Genomic DNA, 27,524 nt, shown 5'->3' with positions numbered 1-27,524 from the left:
GACTGCTAGTGTCTGACAATTCAAATTTATCAGCTTCAATGGGGTATAGTCAGCCCGCTTATACCACTTCCTTTCCTTTGGTGAAGACGTGTCATGGCTTTATACTGACATTCGGTGCCAATTCTGGGTGCACTCTATGTCAAATGCATCACCTTTTCTTGGTCACATGCTAAGATTTATTTTCAGCACAGTGGATTGAGTGACAGTTTTCCATTTTCAGTGATGAGATTGAGTTCCGGGCTTAGGATGAGATTGCATTCTTTTGTCAAGTGGAAGGACTTCTTTTCTAGTTCATTAGAAATTCTACCTGGTAATTAATTTCAATTTACTTAAAACCAGCATGATAGAAAATTAACCTTTAGCCTTAGATGACAGAAATGTAAAACCTACACAGCTATAGGACATAGGCCAGGCACAAGAGAGATCTAAGTGCAAGACTCACAAAGTGATCAATTGAAGAACGGTTGAGAGTTGAATGTAGGATTTTAAAAATACCATTGATTCAATGAAAGTGTATATGGAAAACAGGAAAGTTGCACAATTAAACAACGAAACAGTTACTCTCAAATTTAATGTGTTTGAATTCTCTAAGTAATATTCAAAAGCAGTTTGTGGTTGTCAAAATAACAGGGAATTCAAGTAAGAACATTTATTATGCCCTAGATGATTTCTGACATCCAAAGATGCTGTTAATTTAGATTTATTCACTTTCTGATAGTTTAAGCTAGACAGAGTTTTATTAACTTTCTGGGGAAACACTGCTTTCCCATTTGTATTAATGTTTTCTATTTAGTATTTCCCAATATCAGTGTAGCTCCCATTTTCTTAGCAACATGAAAAGAAAAAGTGGAATTTGGAGCAGAAGCAGGACTGTGCTGCATTTGCATTTCACTGCATTACTTTTGATTTTAACATAACAAAGTGTGAAGTCTCTGTACTGTATTACCAGCCAAGCACAGAAGGAGAGTTTTTGTCTCAGGAATGTAAGGGTAGGTTGCAGTTTCTAGTGAAGTGTTAGCTGAGACACATGCTTTTGCTGTTGTGGTAGACTGTAATACTTGCAGAGGTCTTGTGAGAGAGGGGCCAGGCAGTGCTACAGCCTTCTCAGTCTCTTCAGCATCAGGTTGCACATCTGGTTTACATCAAAATGACAGCTGCCTGAATGGGATTGTACACTGAGGGCATTTGTGATTAGCACTACCCCTGTCAGCCTCTTCCAGCAAAGTGTGCTACAACAGTCACAGCACACAACTCTGCACAAAGAAACACTTTTACCTTTCTCGCATCTCTGACTCTCTCCCTCCTGTTGATGGTCACTCCCATCAGAATGCCCTTCTCCTCATGCACTGCTGCCCCAGGCCACCACTCGCCTGTCACCTGTGCCTGGCATGGGATGGACACAGCAGGTTTTGGTAAAGAGAGGTAAAGAATAGCTGCACAGAGGCAGCCTTCAGTGGTGCTGTGTGTGATTGGGAAATACTCACTCAGTATTAAAGGATACCATATGTAAACATAAGGGAGGTCTGCAGTAGGGATTGGGTAATCCTGATAATGAAGAAGAAAGTATGTTTGGAGCGCAGGCTAACCGGGTAATTCGAGCATATTTTATGAAAAGATGAGAGTACCACTCGAAATATCTATGGTTTGTGTTAAGCTGATAATGAATATGTTGTATATTATTTTTCTTTTGAAGCTAGTGAAATCTTAGGTCCTTTTAGGCTTTAGTAATTGATTTATCAGTATAGAGTGCTTTTTGTTACTCCATTAGTTCACCCTGTTTTGATTCTGGCTTTGCTCAGTCACTCATTTAGGAACTCGTCATTAAAAAAATCAGAGGCTCGAATGCACAAATATAAATACATTTTCAAACACAGACAAATGACAGATGCATGTACTGTCCTATATACCAGAAGTCTACTCAGTAAATTTTGTGTGCAATAGGCTACCGGTAGTTAATCCAGAGTTTCTGTAGCACAGGCAATGGATTCCTGGCACCTGCCAGTGGCCAGACCTTTTGGGCAAGTGGCAGTTCATGCCTGAGGAGAGCTGCCTGTTGTTTACAGGATCAGTTTCAAGTGTGAAAAACTGCTAAAAACTTTTTCTTTAAACAAGGGCTTTTCTAAAGCTTCCTGCTACATTTGCCACGACTCAGATATTGCAAGCTGTGAACCAGATTGTGTCACTGTTATGTGGGTCAAATGGTACCTTGCCTACACAGTGGGGTTGTCTCTCAGAGGTAAATATAAAATAAGGTAACTATAAAATGTAATGTCTCGTCTGCACAGTGGAGGAGGGGACACATCGTACACCCTCTCTGGCCTGCAACCCAAACGTACCTGGAAAGTCCTGCTAACACTGTTTCTCAGTTTGGGAAACTTACAGTGTTCTGTGTCCACAACTTGGATTGTTCAGGTTCTTTTCCCATGTTTTTTCCTCATTTTTGCATAGGATGCCTATGAATGTACATGGGGAAAAAATGGGCAAAAATTCCTGTTTGTGAAATGCTGCTTTTTGTCCAATCTAGTAAGGAATTCCTCCTCTTGTCATAAAAATTGCTATTTTTCTTTCTAGGCCGTATTTATTACTTTTCATAGCTTAACTGAGTTCTGTAGTTAAGACTATCATTGTACAGTGGGAGGAAGCTACATTTCTTGAGCCAAGTGTAATTACACACTTTTCTGATGCTTTAAGAAAGCCCTTATTGGCAAGAAAGTCCAACAGTAATTTGGTAGTCTTTAACAGTTGCTCTGCACAAATGTAAATGGCATGGGGAAAAACAAGGAATACCAGCTCCTATATTTTTCATTCTTAGATTAGAGCATGCATGGTAGTTCTTACCAAAGAGGGGAAGAAACCTGCTTAAGAGAGGACACAAAATTCTCTATGCAGATAACCATTCCTTTCCCCAGTCCCTGGCACATGCCCTGGAAATGTCACTCACAAGCATCTGTACAACTTTACCATGCAAACATTTCAGTTCCATTTTGAGCTAATCAAATTTGTGACTCTATATTTTCATTTCACATTTATCTTCCTTAATTTTATTAAGGTTTTGATTTTTTGAGATCTCCTTCACTTTAATTTTTCGGTGACATTTTCATTACTGTATTAATTGCTCTTAAAACTCAGGATGAAGAAATAATTCCCTTGCCTTAAGAGCTCTTCCCTGAAGGATTTTACCTTAACAGGTACCTCAAACGATGCTTAGCAGCAGGTTTCCGTGATAACAAGCCAGGGAGCAACACTCAGATTTTTATTCTTACAATATAGATGTTTTTTCTGCTTATCTTCTGAGAAAAAAAAAAAAAAAGTCTGTAATGACAGCAGCTCTCAAATGGAAGAAAGTCTTTTCCCTTATCTAGGTGTCATACCACTTCATACTGAATCTGTCACTAGCACATCCTTGCTGCTTCCTATGCCTCCAGGATTATAGGCTTCATGATTAATAGGAAGAAGAGAAGTTTCTCCTCACCTCAGAGTATGGGAGTAAAACTAGGCTCCATGTAGAAGGTGCTTCTGAAACAGGGGGTTTTTTGTCTCCAAACTTATTGAGCCTGTTATACAAGAAAGTAGACTGGTGGGGGTTTTTACTGCATATGTGTATTGTTTGCATTTCAAGGGGATGTATCATACCTAAGCTGAGAGGGTCACAAAGTGACAGGCTGACATCTAAACTGGTTTCTTAAGGAAATCTGTTTGCACAACAAGCATCAGAGTCGCTGTCTGCCCTCTTCCTATAGCTTTGAATCTACTGGTCAGGTTGAGTCAAATTTGAACTTAAGTTTATAAAGGCTTAATGAAAACAGGCAGCTGGGAAAAGAGGATGTCTGTGTTTTCCCAGCGAGGGAAAGGAGCCCTGCCTCTATCGTGTAGCAGGGAATCCCCATGGGGAAAAGCTCTTATCACAGCTTCAGAAGCAGGAAAAGCTTTGATCGGTGCTTTGAGAAGCCAGCTGCAAGACGCAACACCTTGGGAAGGCAGGGTTCATTACTGCGCTGTAAACACATCTCTGGGTGGCTTCACTCCAGCCCGTGGTTGGAGCGTATTCCCTGCGGGCGGTGAGCGGCCGCGGCTCCCGCAGGAGCCGCTGCCTCGGGAGGGAGGGCCAGCTCCCTGTGCTCCCCGTGTGCTCCTGGTCGTGGGACAGGCTGGCGCTAAGGCGTGGCTAATGCTTCTGTTGGCACTCAGGCTAGGTGGTGACCTGTAAAGATGGCATTTAACAAAACCCATCAGTGCCCCATGCCTCCTCCCTATCTCTGTGCATGAGGAACCACTTAGGCAGAAGGGCAATCCCTTAATTCACAGGGAGGGGACACACTGCAGGCACTCCTGTTGCGAGGAGAGCTGCTCATGCAGATGCAATCCTGGCAGCTTCTCGTGTGCAGTGAGGACACTTTTATCTTTACTTTCAATAGAAGGGATAAAGTGGAATAGTAATAATGGGACTGATAAATGAAAGGAAAACTGTAACCACATAATTATGTCAGAATCAACTTAACAGCCATGAAAAGCCGATTAAACCACATTATGCAGATAGATGTAACAGAGTACTATTAACAAGTCCTCTGCAATGGCATGCCTGGCAATTAAGAGAGCTGTATTGGCAGCACACAGTGAAAACAGTGATAATGTATAGTTAAAAATATTTGGAGACAAACAGTGCCCAGACTACAGGGACAGCCTAGAGCTGAATACAGGAGCATCTTCAAAGATACCAGCACCCAGGGGAAAAATTAAAGATATTATTCCAAACAGACTCTTCAGCTAGGATGTTGGTCATATTTATATTTAGCATCAAAATTAATATACTGGCTTATCCAGAAATGAAAGTCTTCAGTGCAGTATGTCTGTTTTTTCCAACTATCCGCAATTTCAATTTAATCTGTGCAGGATAAAAGATTAAAGAAGCTTGCAGAGATACTCTGAATTAGGCAGTAATAATATTAGGTGGTGTTCCTGTGGTTGCAGCTATTTGGCAAATATTTAGGAATGAGATAGCTCAGTGTTGTGTATTCTTAGGTATGTGGTATTTCCAGGTTGGGGACCTGAAGAATGTGTCACCCATCAAATTTCCTTCTCACTGGAGTATTGGTATTTGTCATTTCTGCTCACCCACCACAGAAAGAGTCAAGGTTCAATTCTCTCCTTTGCTTTCCCTGTGCCCACTCCTGCAGAGTGGTTCTCATCTGCAGTCAGGGAGAATTGCACTGGAACAAGCGCTGAGATATCGTCAGTGCGCGGTTCAGAGTTCCCACCGGCTTTACAGAAAGATACGCTTTTACCAGGAACCGTGTGACTGTGGAGGTCTCATCTGAGGGAATTACATCAGTGGGAATATTTTGGTGTGAAAGGGTAATAAGCATGCTGGAGAGTTCATATTACCCCTATTTTCTTCATAAGGCTGGGCAGACTTCTCAGGCATGCTACCAAGAGAGCTTGCCTGCAGAAACCCAGCACAGATCCTTTAAATATTTATCCTACATATGGTTTTCCAACAGATACATGCAGATTTTCTTCTTGCTTTGTTTTAGGAAATGGCTGAACTATTGTGAAATGCAGGTAACGAGAGGTCAATAGCATCCAGGCCCACACCAGTCCTTTCTTGAGCTGTTCTAAAGCAAAGGAAGGGAAGAGAGTGAGCATGTGGTTACACTTTGGTTACAAAAGCCAAACAATACCTTCAAAATTAAATTCTGTCAACAGCTTAGGTACTACGGATGTACAGTTAATGAAATCTCTGCCAAAACAAGATTTATGATGATCAGGAGACATGCCTTGACTTAAATGAGAAGTGGAATTGTGCCTGTTGAAGGCTAAAGAATTTAATTGTACTCTGCTGTCTGTATTTACTTGGACTATTTTTCCTCATAATTTATATGTGAGAATGTTGATGCTTACAGAGTACTTACTTTCTGTGGGAGAAAAGTATCATTATCTCCCTTTTAACATGTGAAGAAACCAGGGTACTCAAGGTGAAGTTTTTGCATTCTTGCTGCATACATCCATAGATCCATCAGCAAAAACATCACTAATGATCCAACTTTTAATTTCACAGATGAAGGAACTTGGTGTCATTGTATACAACTGTAGCTGCCTTGTCCTGGATTTACAAAGGATATTTGCCCTGTATAGCTCATTAAGGTACAAGAATAAAATACCTCCAAGTTGGTCTAAGAGACTCTATGGAGTGTACGATACTCAAAATAAGCTGACGCTGCAGCTGAACGAGACGAAATCGGAAGCTTTTGTGTCGGTAAGTTCTGAAATTAGTTCCAGAGTGGAGGGGAAGGGAAGAAACTTACTTAACCCACAATATCTTTGGAAGACCTGGAAATTTGACAAATCACTATATTGTTTTTTAATTCTGATTTCTATGACATGCAGTTTGCCAGGACTGAAGATGCTGCTGGATTTCATTTGAGCATTATTCAAGTTCCCTTTCTCTGTAATGTTCAACACTTTCCCACTCATGTTCAGAAAACAATACAGAGACCCCTCAAATCAGATTCTTTTACTTACATTAATAGGTAGAACATGAATGCCTTGAGAGTAAAGGAACCATTAATCTGACATAGAAAATGATACAGAATAAGCTTGGTATCAGAGCTTGCATTTTTATCAATGTAATTTAAAAGGATTCACACTGTTGCAAAGCATTCGTACTTCTGTACAAGATCATCTACTTCAACTTACGAATGACATTTTAAAACTTCTAAAACTCAAGCAGTGATCCCCATGGAAGCACTGTCTGTGCATGTATTTTTAATGGAAAGAAATGGAGCAGTCCTCCATCTCAGCAGCTATGTAGCAAAACTGGAAAAAAGTACCCAGTGAGATAGAGGTGTTGGAAGATGAGGAGTATCATTCATTTTGGGAGTAATTATGTGAATGTAAACTACCTCTTCGAAATTGGGAATATAACAAAGTTGCTAAGAGTTATTTTCCGTTCTCTATAAAACAAGGGGAAAACCCCCATTGCTTTATAGCCTCGTTATGTCTAAAACAACACAAGGCATGTAGCCCACTGTTAAGTTGTACAGCCACTGGCACCAGACAGTGCAGATGAGTGGTTATACAGGGCAGGCTTCCCCTTTACCTGCTGGGAGCCAGGCAATGTTTTGCTGTGCAGGATTTTTCATACTCCTACAGTCAGTGGAGAGACAGAGAACTATTTTGGAGTGAAAATGTGGAAGTGCCTAAGACAGCCAAAATTAATAGTGGTTTGGAAAAATGGACACTTCCATTGATTCTGGAGAACCTTAAGGACTAGGTGAAATGAGAGATGGACTTTTGGACAGTTAGATAATGCACTGAAAAATTAAATCCTACTCCTTTCTAAGAAATCTGTAAGAAATGGAGAAATCCTGCTGAGAGTCGGTCCTGGAGGGAAAGACAGAATGGAAAGCTGGTTAAGGCCTAGTTTAAGGAATCTGGGACCCTAGACAAAGGCAGATGGAGAGAGACTCTACAGAAACTTCTTACTTTCAGTTTGCAGTGTTCACTTCCTCTCTGTGATTTTTCCTTTCCTATGGGCAAGGAAGCCTCTTCTCTTGAAATTTCACTTCAGAAAAAAAAGGAAGGACTCAGTGGTATTCAGAAGCTCATATCACTGAAGTCCAACTCCAAGAGCTACCTGAATTTGTATCCACAACCACTTGGGCTCGTTCTTCCTTCCTGAAAACAGGCTCTTCAATAAATTTCTCACCTACTAGAAAATTCTCAGTGTTTGCCAGCATGACCCTCTGAAGTGCAGTCTTGGAGTTGGCTTGGGACTGACTAGGTGGAGCAAGTGTTAATGCTGCTGTGTGTTCCTGAACTAATGATCAGAAGGAAGTTCCCAGGAGCCAGGCAGTTCCCTTGCTGCCATGGCAGTCCTGCCTGGGGCAGAGACAGACTGCTGCCTCCGTGTGGGTTCGGGATAGCACATCCCCGAGTAGGGGCATGGAATGATGCTCTTCCCAGACAGAATAAAGGCCTGTTTCTGGTAGGTGAAGACGAGGAACAAGTGGGTACTTGATCAGAACAGCAAGTGCTACACAACATGGAGACAAGTCCTAGACCAGTCCAGGACTTGCAGGACAGGGATCAGCTGTGCCACAGAGTAACAAGTGGAATGTTGAAGCCCAATGCTACAGAGAGAATTTTTGCTGAAATTTTCCTTCTAATTATCTTCAAGAAGTCTTTCACTTTCTGATATTTATATTGAATGTATCTGAAAAATACAATGCATAAGAATTTCTTTCTTCAGCTGTTCTGTAACTTAAAAATTCAAGAGAATAATACAAGTGTTAAGAATAACATCTTGGTGCAATAACCTCCAAAAAGTTTCAGATAATTGACATAAATTATATTTAATTATTTAACTACCTTTAAATTACTTTACACTTTTTTATTGAGTCAAAATTCATTTTTTTGGAAACATATTTCAATATTAGTGCTATATAAAACAAACGTAATACACGGCCATTGAATTTTTTTGTTACACTTGGGAATCATGGCTTAGTGTTGCTTAGCAACAAACTCATCTTCCAGACTGGCTGATAAAGTGTAAGAGGTTTAGGTTTTTTAGTGTTCAGGAATGGATCTGGAATATTGGTCTTGAAATCTTGCTACGGTTAATTTTCTAATATTTTCTGTACTTAGTTGTAGTAAATCCTTAAGAACACCAGTCAGTAATAAGAAACCACTGTGACAGGCAGTGTATTGAAATTAAGGAAGACTAATAAAACCCCTGGGATCTGTCCCTAAAGGAAACACACCCATCTGGCTCTCAGCTGCAACCCAAGCAAGTAATGAAGGTGAGAAGGTGATAGAGTGACAGGAAAACACCTGTTCAGCTGGGTTAAAGTGCCTTCAACAACTGCTGCCCCAGGAATGGTGGTGTTGCCTGCAAGCAACTTGAAAGGGGAGGTTCACTTTTCTCTCCCTGCTTGTGCAGGACAGTAGAAAGTCCTGGGCACATCTGCCACAGACGAGCAATTTCCGCTGGCTTCCCCTTGCCTTCGACAGCCCCAGACAGAAGGCAGAAAAGCTGAGATCTGGGCTTGCCACTTACCAGCTCAGTGCTGGGTAGTTTATACCTGAAGCTGTGTTTGTTTTAAAGATAAGTTTCTTGCAAAACTGCAGTATCTCCCTGCAACTGACATAAACCACTTCATTCCTGCTCACAAGTGATCCATCAGGCTCCTGTGGCAATAACATATGAACACTCCATCTTATAAGAACCCGTCCTGGGGCTCTTTGGAACAAAGTTCTCTGAAAGGTAACTTCAATTACAGCTTCTTTGATGACAGCAGATGTTTTGAAGTCTGTGTCTTCTGCATTTTACCCACAGTTACATCTAAATGGTGGGGCTTTTGAGGGGCAAGTAAGCAAATAGCTCTCCTTTGTAGCTTTGAGTATTCTAGCAGGACAGCTGAAGGCATTAGTTAATAATCTCTACTAAAATAATGGATACTACTTATCATCTCAAGAAGACTGAGGGAGAGAGAAAATAAATCAATTATTTTTAATGCCGTACTTGAACTTCTCCTTTCACAGAATTCACCTAAACTCTTCTGCCCCAAGGACAGAGTCCTGGATATTGAAGCTATCTACAGTGTTATTGACGATGCCAAACAGTTTGTGTACATTGCTGTCATGGACTACTTGCCCATTGTCATCGACACCAACGCCAAACGGTGAGTGTCCAAGTCCAGGACTAGCTGGTTACCGTAATGCCACTAGGGTCTGCTGGAGAACATGAACCCACAGGAGATCACTTACTACTGTGCACCCATTTCTTGGGGCCCAGTTCTGCTCTTATTGCAATCAGTGAGAGTCCTGCCATTGATGTAAATGGGAGCAGAATTGGGACCTAAGAAGACATTTCCAGTTCTGGGTCCTAAACTTTGGATCTACCTGTTGAAGGAGATCAGAAATTTCCTAGTCTGACCATCTGCAAGTGACTGGGACCCAGGAATATAGCAGTCTGCTTATACATTAATCCTATTTCTTACACTATTATATTGACTATCCTGAGACCACAGAGTGTGTGTGTGTGTGTGTGTGTTAAGAGAGAAATAATATGTTGTGACTTGTATACAGTGTGGGAAATGTCATTATCTTATTGGCATACACATATAAATGAAAATTCCCAATTCAGCATAGATAACATTTGAATTATATCACATTTTGGTTAACTGAGAGTTGCTAAAACCAAACGAAACCACATAATTTTTAAACAGCCAGTTTGGATGGACCATTAAAAAACACTCATGGCCCAAAACTGGAGCCAGAGTGCATCAAAACCATCCAACTCAGGAGGCAGGTATCCACTGGTCCCTCCTAGTCTTGATAACGCTCAGAATGAATTTAGAATCTAGCAAAGCCTGCCATTCCATCTATGCACTTTATTTGAACACAGTTAAGCCAAACAAGGCATGTGATTATGTACTTTTTCTACTTAGAGCTGTTCTGCTCAATTTTTTCAAAAAATAATTATCATACAACTGATACCAAGCATAAACTGTTTTAAGTCTGTGAGAGAGTTTTTCCAATAAACTCCTTGTGTACAGCCTCCATTACAGGGAAAGAATCATGGGCAGTGCTGTAGGAACCTCAGTTTCACAATACGTATCCCTCCTATTTCTCCTGTATGTTGGAAAGGATGTTAGTATGTAGAAGCACTACAGTGTTGCAATTTATGTTAATCTCCTGTACTCCTCCTTACTTTATTCTCATGCTGGAAGAATTCAGCAGTCTGCTGGATTAGGGAGATCCACGGAAGGCACCTACATGAATTCTTCAGTGCTTTTCCTACAGCATGGCTTTGTGTTTGAGGCGCTGCCCCAGCTTCTCTACCTTGCCAGCTCCCAGTTCCTGCTTCTAAGTTATTTTCTGGCACAGTAGAGCTCACATTTCATTAGCCCAGATGCTTTGATGCTGCTGGAATGTAGAAAACATGCATTTTTCTTTGTTTAATTCTGCCTGCCCTGACCTGCTCCCACCAAATGTCAGGAATACAAACCTAGCTATCAATTGTGAGAATAGCTCCGTGGAAGCCACCATCCCATTCCTGGCAGAATTTCTGCAACCCTCCTCAGGAAAACACATAGCATCCTCCTTAAGCGACCCATCTCATCTGCTGCTCCCGAAGGACGCAGGCACTCTGCGCAGCAGCTCCCAGTTCCCCACGGAGGAAATTACGGAGGGCATTCCAGTCCCCAGCCTGCACGGTCCCAATGCATTGGGGTTAAACAAAGGATGTCAGCCAGGGAGAGATCCAGTGTTCCAGCTCCCTGTGCGCGAGCTGTGACAGCGCTGTGTCGCCGTGTCTGGGCTGGCCAGCAGCGCCCTCTGGCTGCGGCTCTCGGGCACGGGAGCGGCTCTCCCAAATTTAAGGTTCTCCGCAAATACTGTCTTCTTTTTCCACAGGTACTGGCCATATTTAGATGGGAAGATAAGAGAAGCATTAGTTTTACGAAGTATTAAAGTACGGCTTCTCATAAGTTTCTCAAGAGACACAGATCCCCTTACTTTTAACTTCGTTTCATCTCTGAAAGCTATTTGCACTGAAGTTCCAAGCTGTAGTTTGAAAGTTGTAAGTATAATCCATATTCCTTTGAAATATAAGATATTCCCCCCCAGAAAAAAAAAATCAAGAAAACTTAACAACTGAGAATTGTTCTCTGTTAGTATCAAAGTCTTTAATTGAATATCAGAAAATGTAATATATTGAACATAATTCACTCCTAGTAGTAACAGAATTCAAAATTAAGACAGAAAAATACAGTGGTACCAAAAGGCAGTCGGTGTGATGGAGAGCCCATTGTAAAACACCACATGTGGTCTTTCACAGCAAAGCCAACAGAGTGAACTGTGGCCATGGGTCATGTTTATATTGTGAGATGAGTAAATCTGACAGCACAAAAATATGGTTTAGTCTGCATTCATGTAACCTTACTGTTAACCTGTGTAAGCATCTACTTGCCCTTCAGTCAAGTGCGAAGTACAAGACAAAATAATGAAGACTTTAAATTTTTAAAGTTTAGAGTACAAATTCAAAATTGAGAAGACTAGAAACACCACTCTGGGGCCACATTAGGCATGCAGGAGCGGAAAGTGAGAATACTATACTAATGTATTAGAGAACAGAATATATGGTAAAGTGCTACTTTCAGTGTGATACAGTTCCTTTTATAAAGTTGAGGCACACTGGAAATCAGCCACCTTGGATCTTGGGGGGTTTTTTGTGGGTCTTTCTGGTTTTGTTTTGTTTTTCCAGGTAACAGTTCTAAATAATCTGCTGAATTATTTTGATTTCCTAAATTGACAATCCCGTAAAATCCTTCTGGCTTTTTGAAAATTGACAACAATTCTAAAAAGGAAGTACTATTTGTTATACACACAGTAAGTGGTATTACGCATAGCTAGAAATAAGGTTTTTTGTTATAATGTATGTTGTTATTGTAAGTTTCCTCTGTAAAAAACCAGCATAAACTGTAGTTTTACGTAAAAAAACCCCTATACATAGTTGACTCCATTTAAGCCACTTCATTTCTGAGTAACTTCTAGCTTGGTCCATATTTATCATCAAAATTCTATTTATGTATTCAGAAATTTTTTTTCAAGTAGTACCTAATACTTATATCCATTGCCATCTATTTACAGCAGGTAAAATCTTTTGTACAGAATTTATCTTGTCATGAACTAAATGATAAAAGGAAAAAAAACCTAGTTGTCGACCTATCTGTCCTAGGTAAATAGTCCAGCTAGAGTTTCTGCAGTTAGAAAATACAAAAACAAGTTCCAGTAAAAAAATCAGCTGTAGAGAGTTGTAAAGGTGCAACAATAAGTCAGTTCCCTCTATGCTGTGCATCGCATTTCCCAGTCTGGGTGAGCCACTGCCTTAAATAAACCTTGGTACAAGTGATAAGCCAGCGTTGGAGTTTGCAGGTATCAATTTTATTTTGACTGAAAACTGTGCCATAGGCTACATCTCAATACTCTTTTAATTCAAAAAGCATGTCAGATGAGCAACTTCTTTTTAAAGCTGGATTTCTTTTGTATTCATCTGTTATAGCCAGGTTCAAAATGAAAAAAAACCTCTGTGTGTGTATGGAGGAGAAAGAATAGGTTAACAAGGTAAAAACTAGATTACCTATTGAACTATTGAAAATTCTCCTTTTCCCTCTTAGTTCTGCTTTGGCTATGAGAAGATTAACCTCAGTACACAAAATACTGTCTTGCAGATGTGTATTGTGTGGGTTTATATATAAAACCATTGAAATTTTAAGAGAAACCTGTTACAAATTCTGATTGAAATTTTATTTAAAATTGCTAGGCTGCTGCAATACCTCTCTATGTTCTGACCAAAATGCCACACACACCTGCACCACATGACCTCCTATCCCCCTGTTGTTCTGTTCTTTTGGGGATAGTAAGTCCAAGTCCTACAAAGCATACTCAATAACTTCTTATTTTTCATTTAGCTTTTCATCCCTGTGATATACCTTGATTGTTTTCCGTTTTTTGTTTTTTTTTTTTTTTTTTTGTTCTTATCCCTATGGAAAGACCAGTTTGGCTTGAAAGTTTCCAGTGAGTGCCAATGGCTGGCTGCAGCTGCAGGGTACGCTGGTTTGCCAATGGTCTTCCTGGAGAAGGAGATGCAGATGTAATTTCTCTGTTAGATGTGAATCTCCTCCTAATTTCTTCTGGTCTCTGACCAGGCAAATAGAAGTTTTGGTATTGTCCAACTGCTAGTGTAGAGTTAGAAGGAGGGCACTGTAACCCTGTTACACCTGGCAGGGTCCTGATCAAAGCCAGCCACCAACTGCTGCATGTGAAGTTTTCAGTCTGCTGTGGAGGGCAGGGATGGCAGGGACTGCAGGGCATGATTTCCTAGCTGTGAACACTGAGTTGTAACGGTGTGCACTATATAGAAGTGGGGTGTTTTCTCTTTTGCCAAAAAACATTGAAAATACTGGGCAACTAACAAGGTCAATGAAGTTAGAAAACAGTCCCTCATTATGCATTTTCTGCATCTCGGAGTCTCATTCACATAAGCATTAATAATTACTGGATTCAACTGAAACTGTTTTGAGATTGCAAACTCAATACAAGTACTCTGAAGAAAATGATCCCTGGGAAGAACTTGCACGTAGAAAGCTGTTTGAGGACTAAATGCTATAAGCACACAGCCAAAGGGCAAAGAGTGACCTACGGGATGCTCTGTCCTGTGCACTGAACCACATGTGGTCATGAAATTAAAGCTTGAATCAGAAAGGGCAGACTCAAGGTGAAGAGCTCACCATTGTGTTTCTTGGGACCTTAAATCCTGTATTCCCTAAGTTTTGTACTTGACCCTGTAAATGCATCTTGAGTGCACGAATGCCTGGTGTAACTCTCAAAGGAGCAGCAGGAAGGGGCCAGCTCTGCTTGGTGCTGAACAGAGAAAGGTGTGTGCTTTTAAAGGGCCTGCAGAAGTTATGACCTAGAACTAAACTGTCTGTAGACAACTGGAAAACACAAAGGAGTGGTATGGAACAGACATCTATCTACAGCACAAGGTATTCTTGAGCCTCCACGTGAAGCTATTTTTGAGCTGTGCAGGTGTATTCTTGCTCATTTTTGTCTGGTACTGATCAGACAAGGAGTGCATATAGCTCTAAAATGATAAATAAATAAATAAGTAAATTAAACTTGTTCATACTTCACCCTCCAGGGTAGAACAGATGCATTTTCCTCTTGTTGCCTGGAAAATTTGATCTCTTCATGTCAAATTTAATGCTGAGAAGCTTCTAAGTTTCTGAAATGTCAAGTTTCCTGTTGGGAGCTATGCAATGTGTGATTGCAGAGGTATTAATTCAGCTGTTGCTGTGTCTGCCAATCCCGATCCTGAAGCAGACTTCAAACCCCAGTGGCCCTTGAAAAATGAGGAAATGAGCTAAACACAAGTTCCTGGCTCTTACCATGCATAACAGAAAGATGGGGGTTTTTGTTAATTTCACAGCCTTTACTACCTGGCACTGTATTGCTTTTAGCATGAAGTAGCCATATACTTTGTATAGTTCAGAATGGCAAAGCAGGACTATCACAAACTATGAAAATTTCATTAGAAATACATTTTATTAAAGTTAATGCTTGGCATTTTATTAGAGTTACTGCTTGGCAGTAAAAACTCAAGCTGTTCTGTAGCACCAACTCATTTTCAATAAAGATTAGAGAACAGACTGTATTTTTTTTGTCTCTTATAGAGCAATTCTCATTAACCTGTGCTTCCTTCTATTTTATGGCAGAAATTCTTTGACCTTGAGGAAGAGAGTGCCTGCTTTCTTAAAGAACAGAAGAACACTTCCCTTCCCAAATTGAATCGTAACAAATACATGGTGACTGATGGAGCTGCATATATTGGTAAGTAACCACATCTCAAGAAATTCTAGTTTGTATCCAAAGGCCTTTTGTCTACAGCTGATAATGTTTTTTAAGTGAAGATAATAGTTCATTTCTCGGGGAATCTGGATGATGACTGAGCTTTGAGCCTCTTCTCAGTTAAAACTTTTTCTTCCCCTACGAATCAGTTTCCCAAGACCAACATTCTGTTTTCAGTATCTTAAAACACAAATATAACACAATTTATGAAGCAGGTATATTAATGTACATTATTAGCATATTCTCTTGGTTCTGCAAGCCAATGAAGATGGAGTGTTCTCCTTTCCCCATGTGATCACTAAAGCTATGGTCAATCCTGGCAAATACTGTACAGATGCCATTCATCCTCATCATCCAAAGTCTTATTCCATTTACTATAATGATATTTCAGACACTCTCCTAACATTAGGTACATATCTAACTGGTATTTTGGGTTGAAGATGTATTTAAGTAAAGGTGCTATATGGCACCTCACAAAAGTTCACTACCCCTCAAATGCCTACTGATTGCAGGCTGAAAACTACCTTTGGAAAAATCTGAGTTGTGCATAAGCTTATGGGATCAGAAAACCACTATTGAATTCAAAAGCAACTCATGGCATTTTAAAAAGCCAGGAGAGAAGACATGCATTGTGGTCTGCTGCAGTTCGATGCTTTAGGGATCTTACAGATGCACTGCCAAGGGCTGACTGCCCGTGAGGGCAGAGGCAGTGAGGGAGGGCAAAGGCTGCAACCCAAAAGCAAGGCCCACATACATCAACAGTGGGACAATCCCAAGTTGTGTAGAGACACAACTAAAACCTACTCCGAACAGCCCACCCTGATGGGCTCGAAACACACACACCTCATAACCTATCCAAATCTTTTTTTTTTACATCAAATACTGCAGCTCATTCCTCCCTCATCTCCAGAAGGTTTTATGATACCCACCTGCCCCTCCCAGAAATAGTTTTTTTCACTCCATTTTAAATTCTTTTACATAGCTAGATCAATTCTCAGTCCCTTGGAACTCATCTACACAGCTTAGATTCTTAGCCAAGTTGGGTTTTTTCTTTCCCATTGTCCTTGCATCCTCAGCTACATATAAATAAAAGAAATTATCAAAGCTCTGTGAAATTAATACAAATGGATGCTAAGGACCTGGTATATCTTTTACTTGAAAGCATAGGAAAAAATGTCCTTTATGATGAGGCTTCAATTTATCATCCTTGACAGCTTTAGAATGCTTAACATTTCCTGTTGAAGTAACAGCCTTTTTTGTCCAAAATACTGCATGTCTTTTAAGTGTACAATTATATTATTAATATTAATTAAATTTTAGTTAATTAATTAAGGTATAATTATATTAAAATACCTACAGTTTTAGTGAAATAAAAAGAAGTAACTGAAACACTTAGTTTACCTGTTTTCCATTAGTCCAATTACCCTTTTTGCCCTGCTATCCCCAGGATTCAATGTGCTAATTGGCTACATTAGATTTCGACAAAGGTGGTAATAACTGGCATAAACCAGTAACATCTATTTTTCTTTCCTCAGAGAGTATCTATCAATGGGTAACTTGTAAAAGATCTATTAGTTTGGAACTTGAAATTGTTTATCCATCAAAAAAAAAAAAATTATTCTTAGGACTGAAAAGGCCAGTGAGGAAAGTAAATGGAGTAATAATACAATAGCTGTGAAAGGAAGAGCAAATTAGTTTTGAATAAATAGAAGAAGCTGTTTTCACTTCTGAAGGCTTAGAGCTGTTAAAACTTCCAGGAACAATCTTCACTACGCATGGTATGTATTGGAGCTTTTTCTTCCCTGCTAGTGTTAAAAAAACCCCAACAACTGATTTCCATTTCTGCACTGGGGAAAATGGTAGTGTTTCATCCTGGATTGCCTTTAGGGAGATAATTTTTTTTTGTTTGGTTCTTTTTTTTAATGTTAGAAACTCACTGTTTATTCCTGCCTTTGCTTGCAGGTAATTTTGATTGGGTAGGAAATGCTTTTACGCAGAATGCTGGAGCTGGCCTTGTTATCAACCAAGCAGACGCGGGGAACAGCACAAGCATCATTAAGCAACTCAAGGCCGTTTTTGAAAGGGACTGGTATTCACATTATGCCAAAAGTTTACAACCAACAAAAATCCCAAACTGCTTTAACCACAGACTTACTAAAGGAACTTCAAATAAGACTGCCATGAGCAATGTGAATTAGAAAGACTATTTTACCGTTTAGTATTGCAATGAAGAATTATGTTGGGGTGTAGCCTTCTTTCATATTTACAGACAAAAGACTTAAAGAAAAAGCAAAAAAAAAGTTTGGTTTGGGGGGGTGTTTTTAGGAAAAAGCACACTTATATTAAATCTGTCTAACCTATATTCTCTATATGAATTATTTAAGACTTTCAAATTTGTTACTTCTGACACTGAATGTCATTTCCGCTTCCATGTGAATTTTAATGTTCCACATTTGAATTTATCAGCATGTGTCAATGTTTCTGTTTTAGGACTTTCCCCAATTGCCAACCTGGCTAGAACAAACCTTGAGGCAAAATGAAGATTCAAGCTATGAAATGGCATTCTAAGATCAGTTGTTACTGACATACAAATAGATGGTAGGTTTACTGTAATAGAAAATGTAAAGGACTAAGCAAAGTTTCACCCATATAAATAATTCCCTTTAAATAACTACCTAGTCATAAAAATACTTCCTGGTTTTGAGCATTTACTTTGAGTATCACTATTCCATGTCTTCTAACTAGCCTTAAAATACATTAAAGTTACAGGACTCGTAATTCATTCATCTCCTGACAGTATGAGAAATTTTTGAGGGGTTGGGGTTGGCCTCATCAAGTTTGTCATATTCCCTAAAGCTTCTCAGATTTTTTTATCAAAGTACTGTGGATTCCTTTCAACAGAATAGTTATTTCCAATTACATGCATTTCATCTAACAGTGAAAATCTCTGGATTAATAGCTAAAACCTAGGACTGTTTTTTTTTTTATGTTTTTGTAATCTCAAGAAAATTTCTTCCCCAAGTTAAATATTTATCATCTGTGAGTCAGCAGATATGTGATGACTCATTATCAAACCAATGCACATCTCAAAATCAAATACTGCTTTTTCGAAAGGTCAGGGGTTATGCAAAATCATGCAATAATTGTCGTTAAATGATCATCTAGTAATTTTGTTGTTTTTTACACCTGAAGAGTTTGCTTTCTTAACTTCTACTTTAAAAAGAAATAAAAATTGTGAAATGACATTTTTTTGTTAAAATGTCATCCATATAGGTAAATACATCTGCATGGACAGAAAAGTGATGCTTTAATTTAGACCACAGTTTTTAGTTGGTGTCAAAAGTGTGCCTCTACAATCACAACTCAGTTGCACCAAGAAGCAACTGTTCTATGAAAGTGTGAATTTACTCTTTGAAGAAATACACAGAAATGTTTGATGACAGATTTTTCTCCAGTCAGAGATGTAATACATAGTTTCAAAATAAAAATGTTTCACTACTATGCCTCTGCTTCCATTGAAGAAATATAGCCATGAAGGCAAACTGCATTCTGCATTTCGTTAAATATTCACAGAACCTTTTCGAAAATGATGACTTTTCTTCTCATTTCCTGCTGGCACACTTCAAAAGCAGAGGGCAAAAAGAGAAAGAAATCTAACCACGTTGCAATGTATTACTTTAATCTTAAGAGGAAGTCAAAAACCCACCTTGACTCTCAAAACATAGGTTACACTTATAAGGTAAATAATTAAAATTTATTTTAAGGTAAGCACAGCTTAGGAAATTCTAATAAATCAACATATGCACAACTTCAAATTGTCAGCTGGAGACACCCCACAAGACTAATTATGACCCCAAAAGGCACACTTTTGACAAAGAATCTTTGTTTCTTTTGCAATTGCAAAGATTTACATCATCTTACTGAAAATAATGATAAAACAAAAAATTTTTAAGATTGTCAACTTTTACAGAAAATATTTTGCACAGCTCCAATGTCAATAACATTTTCTGATATTCAGATAAACACATGCCACGTATTAGTCTCACACACACAGCAAAGTATATAATCCAACATACTGATAAGAAACAACTATTTAAAAAGAAAATGGTTTTCTGAGTTGCTATGAGGAAAGATCTTTGTGAGGAGAAATTTCTGGGTTTTCTTCCTTCTGTATATAATTTAGAGTATGTATAGCAAGTATGGGAGAAAGATCCCCAGCACTTAACTTACTTGTTGTGGATATTTTGTTTTGTTTAAGAAATGAATATAAGTCCAGATTAATTTCTGGTGAAAATTTCAGCTGAGTTATACCACCAATAACTTTAGTCTTATGAGTCAAAAAAACCCCCACAAAATGAACAAACAAAAAGCCCACCACATTTTTAAAAGCTGGTTGAGACAGTTGTACAGTGTCTGAGGTCCCCATGGATGGGTGATCTTAAAGTTTGAGATAAACTTAATACGATGTCCTTACATAAAACAAAAAAAAACACTTTCTGGAGTTGTTAATTGTAGCACCTAATGGCAATAATATACAGTAATCAATCAGTGTAGGGGGTTTATTCCCTCTTGCATTATGATCCTGAAAATATGTTAAGTTTTGTAAATGACATCTTGTATAAATAATGGAGGATCTGAGTGGAACAGAAATTTGTCAGACAGTAAAGCTAAGCTGTCTGTTTATAAAACAGGATTTTATTGATGAAATCAGACTGATCACTGACTGATTTAGTATAACAAATGAATAGTAAAATAGTTTTACTGGACAGATCCTAGGAAAATGCAGATCATGAATACTAACAAGATCTGTTAGTTTACAAATATTATTGGCTAGATAAACGAATTCTTGGTGCTTCAATGACCCCCCTCAAAGAGCAGATACATAAAAGTACATTTTAAAAGTGGCAGTATGTTTTAGTTTTATGAATTGGAAGATTTTGGGTGGTTTTGAACAACTTTCAATGTGAAATACTGGCCAGCTATCCGATAAATGGAATGGCAGACTCAAATTTCATTTGGTATGAAGTATGGATCAATACTGTAATAACTGTTTAGAATGGTGTCAGCTCCAAAGCAGTACAGAAGGCCTTGATCTATTACATTAGCCAAAAGACAAAGTGCATCCTTGGACTTCAGCAAATAGGAAATTTAAAATACCAGATTATTTTTTGAAACTGTCTAAGGGGATTATTGCCAATTATTTGGCTTGGGCCAACGCTGTTACTGTTTAACTAGATTTGCTACAACAGCCTCGATTTTGGCTTCAGGTCCTTCTACCACTGTAGTAAATCTGAAGCAAATTCATTACAGTGATTTCACACTAGTTTAGCAGGGTTCAGAGTCTAAACTAGTTTCCTCTTGCTTCCGCTCTCCTGAGTATCACCACTGCACAGGCTATTTCCTAACTTAACAGGGATTTGCATTCAGGGGTTTCTCCCAAACCTCACAGGCATAACCCAAAAGATGCACTTTCTCTAGGCCCCTTCTAACTGGCATTGGTAACTGTCATATTAAAGGCAATTTCCTAAACAGAACAGTTTTATTGTTAAAGAATATAGACTGTAATTGTTGTTTGCTGCAAACATTTACTAGTGCCTTATTCATACAAGTTTTTGTTTAACTGTTCCTCACATGAAGACCTGCAAAAGATCCTGTATTTAGTACTGAGGCATACAGCAAACTTCCTAAGTAAAAAGACATTGTCATGTTTACAGTTTAGTACCTAAAACTAGAGTCACAAAAAGACAAAAACTGACTGCAAGATATTGGTCCAAACCACAAGCACATCTAAACTGGAGTGTTTTTATCCAATCCCGGTTCAAGAACTAAATTTCACAGTTTACTCCTGGGTTCATTATCAACTAATCTACAACATAGTTGAATTATTCTGTCCTGCCAAAGTATAAAATCTGAATTCCCCCAACATCTGGCTGATATCAAAACCATAATCATAGAAATTCCTGTGAGCACAGGTTGAAGTCCAAATATCACATAGTGGCTACTTTCCAGATCTTGCATGTTAAGTCTCAAGTTGTTTTGGACCAGCTACTTTTTCTGCCAGAAGCATGAACTAGTATCCACAACTACTCTCACTTTCTCTTTGAAGACCAGAAAGGCATGGATTATGTGCCATAGCACAATGGCTGTAGCTGTACCCTAACAGGAACAGGTTTAGGTTTTACCCAGTACAGGGCCAGGTGTGCCTCCCAGTAAATCTGTCCTGGTGGATCAGAAGAGAGCTTGAGAAACAAGTAGAAAAGCCTCCAAATGCTACTTTTAAGACGTACCCATTATTTGCTATACTACCAGCTACCTAAATTCTACTACTTTGTTGAGATTTGCACACATAAAAACTGAACAGATAAGTTCTGTTACCTGCCAGTTAACCCTAATCTAAGAAAAAATCCAGACAATTTATAGGGTTTTTTGTGACTTTAGCGTGTATTTACTGGAAAGAGTGTACGCACTCTCATTAAGATGGTAAAAGACATCAGCTGGCTATTCCAGTTCTTCAATCTAAAGTCCTAAATATCCCAGTCTCAGATCATTATGCACTTGACTCCTGAGCATGGCTTTATAGAGTGCACTAAGTTGTCTTAAAACCTTTCTGGTCTTCAAAATTAACTCTTCATTTTAATACAAAAATATTGACTAAATGTTTAGTATGTTTCCAGATGGTAATTTCTGGTGCTGTGTTTTTCTTCCACTCTTACTCTTTCTCTACCTACATCTATCATATATTCATGTTTTTTCAGTCATCGTTACTCCAGTGCAATCTGTGTAAAGAAATCAGAATGAATCCTTAGTGTGTTTAAAATTCACAGTGATGCCTCCCAAGTTGAAGGTACCAGTGAACATGCTCCACTTCTAACACTGCAAGGTATAGCAGCTCAACTGAAGCTGCAGGAGATTGCTTTTCTTAGCTGTAGTTTTTCACTTTAATTACTGCTGGATGTTATTTATGAATTTCTCAGTATTGAATCAGGTTGCTCTTGGATCATCACTTGCACAAATGCCTTAGAAGCTTGCCAAACTAGCATGTAAAAGAGACCTCATTCAAAATAGTTTAGACAAGAAAAGAAGAACTCATGTGCTTTACGCTCTGAAGGGTGCTGAAGTCAATGGATAAACTCCAGTGTTACCATCAAGTGGAGCTTTCTATTTATCTTCTGTTTAGATAACCCCGCATGGGCTTCCAGGAAAAGTCTGTGAGAACTCTGTGTTTGAATTACCTTGCAATCAGGAATTTACAGAGAATCTGAGTGAAGAATCCAGCTGTATTGAGTGATTCAACACTGTAACTTAAACTGGATTTTCATGAAACCACATTTATATTCCACATCTATATGATACAACTACATAAACATGCTAATGTCAGGTTTTCCCTACAGTTCAAAAACATGTAGGACAAAAATCAAGCTACTGCAGCCTATTTCTGAAAACATTGTTAAAAATAGCTTTTAAGAGCATAATTCAATTCTGGCTGCAAATTATTCTGCTATAATAGTGTATTAAGCTCTATTTTGCTCACAACAAATTCTACACTGTGATTTTACAGGAAGACTCAATAACTTTTTAACCCTGTAAAATAACCGTGATCATTCCCTCTTTAAGAACAGAAAGAAGGTTGATGGCCAATTCAGGCTACAGAACATAACAAAATACAATAAAATGGCTGGAAACTGCAGCATTCCAGAGGATTATTTTGTGTTATTTTATGTTGCATGGCTGCAAACATGAACAATATGAATTACATGTATCACAATGGTGTTGTGTGAACATGTGGTGGATGTTGAATCTTACACAGTAAAATCCATCCCTCCTGTAAACAGCATAAAATGTAGTAAGGGTAGAGAGGAAGGGGCAAAAAGAGCCAAACTAACTTGAATCAGCTTGAGTTAATGGACTGGATGCTGACCTAAAAGCTCTGGACTGCATTTTTGTTTTGTTCCTTTCTCTGCAAAATCCTGTATTTCTTATGCATCCTCCTTGCTTGTCTTTATATGAATGAACTCCTGCGATTGTTTTCAGAATGAGGAAAGAACCTTTAACAGCTACAAACTTATGCTTAACAGAAAGAAATCAGCATGAATACAAGCCCGTTCATTTCTGTTTAGCAGGTACTGAGTAGTAAAGCACTATTTGAAAGAGGACTCTCCCTCGCACATTAGAAGTTTCTAGTGTAATATAAGCAAGAATTGACAACATAGCACATGCCTGCAGATTTCACATCACACGTGGCATTTGCTTGTGTTCTCTCAATGTACAAGCACAGTCATCAGACAGACACCATTCTGAACTACTGATAAACTGGTGAAAACTAAGCACAAGCATCAGGCAATCCAACTTGACACACTGAAATGAGGAAAAGGAATCCTCCCAGAAGAGCCAACTATATAAAGTTTATAAGTCACTTAGAAGCTAGAATTATTTTCAGATATCATTTTGGGGGACTTAATGGGGAATTTAATGAGGAAGGAATCTTTCTGTTATGTATTAAAGGCATGCACCATTGGTGTCTAAGCAAGACAGCATAAAAATGTAAAATGAGAAGCTGTTCAAGTGGAAGTATATAGACCAACATTTTCTTGACTGACCTGTTAACAAATATTTTCTAGTGGATTTGCTTAACATTCAATTACTTCACAATATTCTCTTAAATTACTCTGCAAGTATTCCTCATTTGTATTTCTTCAAGAGACACTGTACCTGTATTCGGTGTTTTACTTGAAACTTGACAAAAAAGCAGGATGCTTCTGGAACTGACAGCTGTTTCTTTCTAAAGGTCAGAGGGCTTTCTCGCATCTGACTTGTCCTCTTACTGCCTCCTACTTCTTCAGCAACCCAGTCCAGGCTTACACTTGTCATTGCCTGAGTAGTGTCGCGGGTTCGGTTTGTAACCGGGCAGAAACACCAATTTAGTGTAGTGGTTTGGTCCAAAATACTCATTACTGTTTATCTGCTGTGAGATAAGAATTAGGAGAAATGCAAAACAGGCACCAAACTTGAAAGAATATAAAGAAGTTTATTAACAGACCTAAAAGAAGAAAAAAAATTATACCACCTTCAGAACTCTCCTCCTCCCCCCACCTTCCTCCCTTCTCCCACTGACAATGTGAAAAGACAACCCTTAAGATGTTCAGTCTGTTTACCACTTCCATAATAACCTTGTTCAGTCCATTTAGAGAGAGAAGTCTCTTCTTGCTCATGCTATGAAAACATTATCACAACGAGACAGCCGCCCACTTCCAAATATTGTTCAGTCCATTTAGGAAGAGGAGTCTCTCTGCCTGCGTGTGAGTCCTTTCCCCCGACTTGCAGCTTTTCCCACAACTGCTTTCGAGGGTCCACTCTTGAAGTTTTTTGGGGTACAATTTTAAGGTTGAGCCGTTCAGAAACAAAAACAGAGGCCCTTCTCCTTCCCTGGGAGCAAAGGGTCTTCATCATCTTCATCTTTAGGACTATCTCTGGGAGCATCTCTAGGAACTGAGGTTTTCTCCTTTCCCATTTGGAGCAAAAGTCCTCATCTGGTTCATCTCTACGGACTGAGGTTTTCTCCTTTCCCCTTTGGAGCAAAAGTCCTCATCTGGTTCATCTCTCCCTGTCCAAACTTCTCATGAAATTACAGCTGCGTCAGCATCTGCCTATCTCAGCGCAGGTGCTTTTGCTCACGAGTTGAACACTCCACCCCCCATATCTTCATGAAATTACAACAGGATACTCTGATATATCATAGCTTCACAACAGAATTTCAGCTTTAAGCATCTCCTCTCTCTCTTCCCTCAGGTTTTCAGCTCTTCACAGCAATAAAAGGGTTAATCTCACCTCGGCCTTGCAGCTTTGCAGCTGGAATGTTGAATTTTTCTTATCGCAGTGGAGAGGGGGGAGAGCCGAGCCGCTCCGGCTGCCCACGGCAAGGCAGTGGGGGGGGGGTTCCATGGCTGGAACAGGTCCATGGCTCCAGGATGGCCGTGGCCCGGCCCGGCCTGGCCCAGGCAGGGCCTGGCCGGGCCCGCTGGCCCCCACACGGGGCCTGCAGCCACCTGTGCCAGCGCCGGAAACGAGAGAGAGCTTGGAGGGGAGTTTGCCTATTCTTAAATGTGGATCACAGAGGTGATCACAACTTTAAGTGGCTTAGAGAAGTGTCCATATTCAAACTGGCCAGCTGATAGGTTCTATCAGTTCCCAGAGGAAACTGTAAGCACCCCTTAGCAAGGACGTCCCTTCCGGGACTATGCTTGCTAACCTATGACAGTAGCAAAGAAAATTAAGTATTTTTAGTCACCTGCTTTTTCTGAAAACTGCTGGCTGTTCAACATATTTTTGCCCTTTGAGAGATCCCTCATCTAATGAGATACTAAAAGTATAATAAAGGAGGCCAAGCACATAATTCCAGCTGCCTCATATAATGTGGAAAAACACATACACAAAATTTGGAAACAGAGATGGAAGGCGGGGGTGGGGAGAATGCTTGACAAGCTTTAAATGAGGTAGAGGTTCTTCTGATGATATAAATATCTCTTCTGGTGAACTTATTTTATTCTATAATAAACCATTCTTCACCACACAGACAGATTTGCAATGACTGAAATGTGTGGCTAACTTTAGCATGAAAAGGTGAGAGATCAAACACCCCTCGTCTTTATGAATTGAACTAATTTCTTCACTAAGTAGGCCAGGTGGAAGAAGCAGGTAACATTGGTTCCCGTTCTGAGGGAATAGGCCAGGTTGCTACTAGAAATAGGGCTGATAAGGTTTCTAAAGAAGGCAAAGATCTTATGCATCTGACTTCTGTTAATTCTCACAAGATGGTGCATCTCTGTGGGAAATTGGGGTTCACAGCTTTAGTAACAATTTCTTTGTGGCAAACTGTCAGACTTCTCAGGAGAGCTCCTTTTCCTCCTTCTCACTATGCTCAAGACAGTTGTGACATCTGCTTTTAACAATCTCCAGATTCTTCAAAGGCATTACTAAACTAGATTGTAAGAATTTTCCCTGTGGAAAGGAAAAATGAATGGCAGGTTCAGCGAGGAATCCAAAGAATGTAGTATAAATATTAAGATACGTAGAAAATCAGGATCAAAACCACAAGGCGGTCTCATTTTTGCCAACTAAGGAAACTTGGGAAAATAACTGAGAGGCTAATGCAGTAACTTAGATTAATGAGACTGAAATTTATAAACCTAAACTCTGTTACTTTTATGGACAGTCCCCATATCTAAACTGCTGCTCTCATTATGCAGAGAGGAATCAGTGAACTGCTTTGATACGCTGCACAAAGGTTTTGGCATTCAAAGTCTTATGTCTATTTCTGAGTGTATACAGCTTAAAAGGTAGCCTAGAAAATGAGATTCTGTGTATATTTATGCAGATCTTACTTCCAAATAATCATTGAAAACCAGCCACTTCTCACAGCATTTGTGTCTTCAGATGTCATCACAGAGATCTTACTAAACAAGTCTGGAGAAAGGCAGAAAAGCAACATCTGTGGCAGCAAGTAAGCCAACTAAAAAAAGCTGCAAGCCCATTTTCCAAGTGCTAGTTGATACAATAAAAGCATTCAGATGCCCCTATCCAGCTCAGATTCCAAATGTCCTTGTATCGGATTCCAAATACAGACTTTAGGCTCCTCACACGTGTACACACAGAGACACATCCTCAAAGGAAAAATGAGTATCTATGCCAGAAGAGCTTGGAACGTCCACCATGACTTGTTCCACTGCTGTCCTACTCTTAAATAAGGCTGATAGGAAATAGTACAGCTTTCTGGAAAGGGCCAGTATCCTTTACTAGAAAATGCAAATATGCACACAAAGAGACTCAGAATAATGAGTGGACTCCTGGCTGCAGCACAGAGGGACATCAATGTCACCATTTCTGATAGCACACACCAAAGCCATCTACTCACCTTGTCATTCCCACACTGCATGTGTGCCAAAGCTCACTTTTTTAAAAAACAAAGGGCAGTGTTTCTCTCTGAATGAAACATTCCAGAGAGGATTATACCTTTCCTTTTTTTTTCAATAGAGAGAACAGCAATCACCACCCCATTTCTTTCTTCCCTTTCCACACTCCATTTTGCAAATTAGCAAATGTTTCCACCATCTCTGCCT

The 27,524-nt window shown here is 39.4% G+C and overlaps 1 protein-coding gene across 3 annotated transcripts in view; it reads left to right on the top strand.

The window, feature by feature from the left end:
- Window positions 1-20,940, top strand: part of PLD5 (phospholipase D family member 5) — a 176,878-nt gene extending 155,938 nt beyond the window's left edge. For all 3 annotated transcript variants that reach the window (XM_042022993.1, XM_042022994.1, XM_042022995.1), the window contains 5 exons: window positions 6,056-6,253; window positions 9,541-9,680; window positions 11,416-11,581; window positions 15,279-15,393; window positions 17,374-20,940. In XM_042022993.1, coding sequence (XP_041878927.1) covers window positions 6,056-6,253; window positions 9,541-9,680; window positions 11,416-11,581; window positions 15,279-15,393; window positions 17,374-17,609 — 855 coding nt within the window. In that variant the 3' untranslated portion in view covers window positions 17,610-20,940. The remainder of the gene's footprint in view (window positions 1-6,055; window positions 6,254-9,540; window positions 9,681-11,415; window positions 11,582-15,278; window positions 15,394-17,373) is intronic.
- The last annotated feature ends 6,584 nt before the right edge of the window (window positions 20,941-27,524 follow it).

Source organism: Corvus kubaryi, unplaced genomic scaffold, assembly GCF_017639235.1.
Source record: "Corvus kubaryi isolate FWS band 111438036 unplaced genomic scaffold, C.kubaryi_AGA036_p1.0 37232, whole genome shotgun sequence".
NCBI classification, from domain to species: Eukaryota; Metazoa; Chordata; class Aves; order Passeriformes; family Corvidae; genus Corvus; species Corvus kubaryi.
This window is presented reverse-complemented; position numbering and strand designations above follow the sequence as displayed.